Here is a 3,023-nt window from a genome sequence, read left to right as displayed (position 1 = left end):
TATTAGTGGCTGTTACCAAAGATGCAAATAACCAGGTTTTTCCTATAGCTTTTGGAGTAGTGGATAAAGAGAATAATGAATCATATGAATGGTATTTCAGGGAATTAAGAAAAGCAATTGGGATTCGTAATGATTTAATGTTCTTGTCAGATCGACACAAGGCTATTGCAAATGGAATTGCAAAGGTTTTGTAGACCACTGATTGCTGTTGATGGAACATTTCTATAAAATAAATATAGAGGTGTTCTATTAGTGGCTGTTACCAAAGATGCAAATAACCAGGTTTTTCCTATAGCTTTTGGAGTAGTGGATAAAGAGAATAATGAATCATATGAATGGTATTTCAGGGAATTAAGAAAAGCAATTGGGATTCGTAATGATTTAATGTTCTTGTCAGATCGACACAAGGCTATTGCAAATGGAATTGCAAAGGTTTTCCCTGAGTGCTACCATGGAATTTGCATCTATCATTTAGAAAAGAATCTGAAGCAAAGAAGAGTGAGAAACACTGTGATAAATCTCTTTCAAAGTGCTGCAAAAGTATACCTTCAATCAGAATTTGATGACTTCATGTCCCAAATAGTTGCTGTTGATAAGAAAACTTTCAATTATTTGATGGAGGAACCGCAGGAAGGTGGGCGCGTTCACATTGTCCCAGAAGAAGATATGATATATTAACAACAAATATTGTTGAGTCAATGAATAATGTTTTAAGACGTTCAAGAGAATTGCCAATTTTAACAATGATGGATTTCATACAAGAAAAATTGCAAAGCTGGTTCTATGAAAGAAGGACACTTGCAGAAGGAATATTCCGTGATATATCAAATTGGGCAGAAGCAACATTGGAAGCAAAAATTCAACCAGCTTTTACATTTAGAGTATTGCCCATTGATAGACTCAAATTCAATGTCAAAGAAGGTGGTATGGAATTTATTGTTGATCTAGACAAAAGAACATGTGATTGTTCTGAATTTCAGCTAGATGAGATGCCATGTGAACATGCAATTGCTGCAATTGAGAGTATACATCAAAAGAAATCGGCCTTTTGCTCAGCCTATTTTTCAAGGGACTTTTGGTTGAATACGTATGAAGGGAAAGTAAATTCTGTAGGTGATGCAACAACATGGGTTATACCAGACACTATTAAATCAGAAATCACTAAGCCTCCAGATGCCAAAGTACTGCTAGGAAGAAGACAGAAGAATCGACATGTTTCCGGTACAGAATTCAAGAAGGAACCAAGATGTAGTCGTTGCAAAAAATATGGGCATACCAGAACAAATTGCACAAATTCTGTTGTAGTTCATCCTTATGCAAGAAAATATAGGGAAAAAATGATTGAATATATACAATAAAGTTGCATTGGCTGATGTAATCCCGAATAATATATATTCAATATTCTTGTTTTTCAAAATATTAATACTGTGTATTTTTTTTGCTTCTTGATTTGCTTACAAAAAAACCACTATGTCGTAAAAACATAGTGGTTTTACGACATATAACTCCAGTGTATTATAAAGGAAACAAAATATTAAATTATGTAATTCCACTTACTTTCATTTTGTCCAGTATATTATACTTGATATTAGTGGTTATCCTCTAGTAAATTTTGTTTGATTCCAGTAAATTTCACGGAACATGTGCCTTGTGTAAGCTTTATCTCCAGTATATTATACTAGGTGAGTTCTTTATTATTAGTCATTTTTTTTAGTGATTTTTCATATCCAGTATTAAATACGGGGTTTACTGCTTTAACAATATATTACTCCAGTGTAACATACAGGAAACAAAAATTGGATGAATATAGGATAAAAAAATTAGCATTATTCTATTCCAGTAGTAATTACAGGATATAGTGGTTTTATAATATAACACTCCACCAAATTATACAGGAAACTAAAAATTAAACTATTTAATTCCAGCAAATTGTTCTAATTACCAAATTTCAACTATTTTCCACTTCTCCATTATAATATACTAGATTATATTCCTTCATGAGTAGCGATTCCAGCATGTACTATAGCAGGTAATAAAAATTGGATGAGTATAGGATAAAAAAATCTGCACTATTTCATTCCAGTAGTAATTACAGGATATAGTGGTTTTACAATATAAATGTCACGACCCAATTTCCAACCCTGGTCGTGATGGCGCCTCTTGTGAAGACAAGGCCAGTCAACTAACCCAATTAACCTTTTTCAAATAATTAAACATAAGTGAATAGCAAAGTACGCCAAAATGACACTAATTAACGATATCCACAACCCAACACAGCCCGACCGTGGTGTCACAAGTCACGAGCATCTAAAGAAACCTGAACACAACTACAGGGCCAATAATAATATATAAGGAAAAATCCTGGAAATCAAAGACAACATCTGGTGCCGCGAACGCTGGCGGTCACCTTACTCAGCTACAATAGCCATACCTTCAATCAGCTAATAACCCGCTACCGGGTGAACAATACCTGCAACTGCATGCGAGGTGCAGGGAGTAAAGTGAGTACTTCCAACTCAGTGAGTAATAAGAGTAAATAATAACTGAGAGGCAAGAAATCACGTAAGAGCACTCCATCATGCTATATAGGACAGTACAACTCTTTAAGAAAACAGTAAAACCGTGAAAATCCTTTAGAAAATATCTGGCTCAGTTTAAAACCTCTTTTGAAAACATCCTTTTCCAACAGTCAAACAAATGAATACGTAATCAGATGGTGCAAGTCCGCACATAAGTCAGCCCCTCGGGCACAGCACTCCACAGACAATTAACACCAGGGCGTCTGGTAAGCAGTACAAGAAGTAGCATGGATGTCAATGATATGAGAGTGCTGAATGTCATGACACGTAGTACAAACAGGAACCAATGCATGAATGCAATGCAATGCATATGACCGCTGCGGCGCGCAGCCCGATCCATTTGGGTACCCGCGCTCACTAGGGGTGTGTACAGACTCCGGAGGGGCTCCTACAGCCCAAGCGCAATATCATCATAGTATCGCTGCGGCGTGCAGGCCGATCCAT

The 3,023-nt window shown here is 36.2% G+C and overlaps 1 protein-coding gene across 1 annotated transcript; it reads left to right on the top strand.

Moving 5' to 3' along the window:
• LOC109219460 lies at positions 747–1,358 on the top strand. The gene has a single exon (XM_019383920.1). The coding sequence runs from the start codon at positions 747–749 to the stop codon at positions 1,356–1,358; it is 612 nt and encodes a 203-aa protein (XP_019239465.1).

This window comes from Nicotiana attenuata, chromosome 2 (genome assembly GCF_001879085.1).
Source record: "Nicotiana attenuata strain UT chromosome 2, NIATTr2, whole genome shotgun sequence".
NCBI lineage: Eukaryota > Viridiplantae > Streptophyta > Magnoliopsida > Solanales > Solanaceae > Nicotiana > Nicotiana attenuata.
This window is presented reverse-complemented; position numbering and strand designations above follow the sequence as displayed.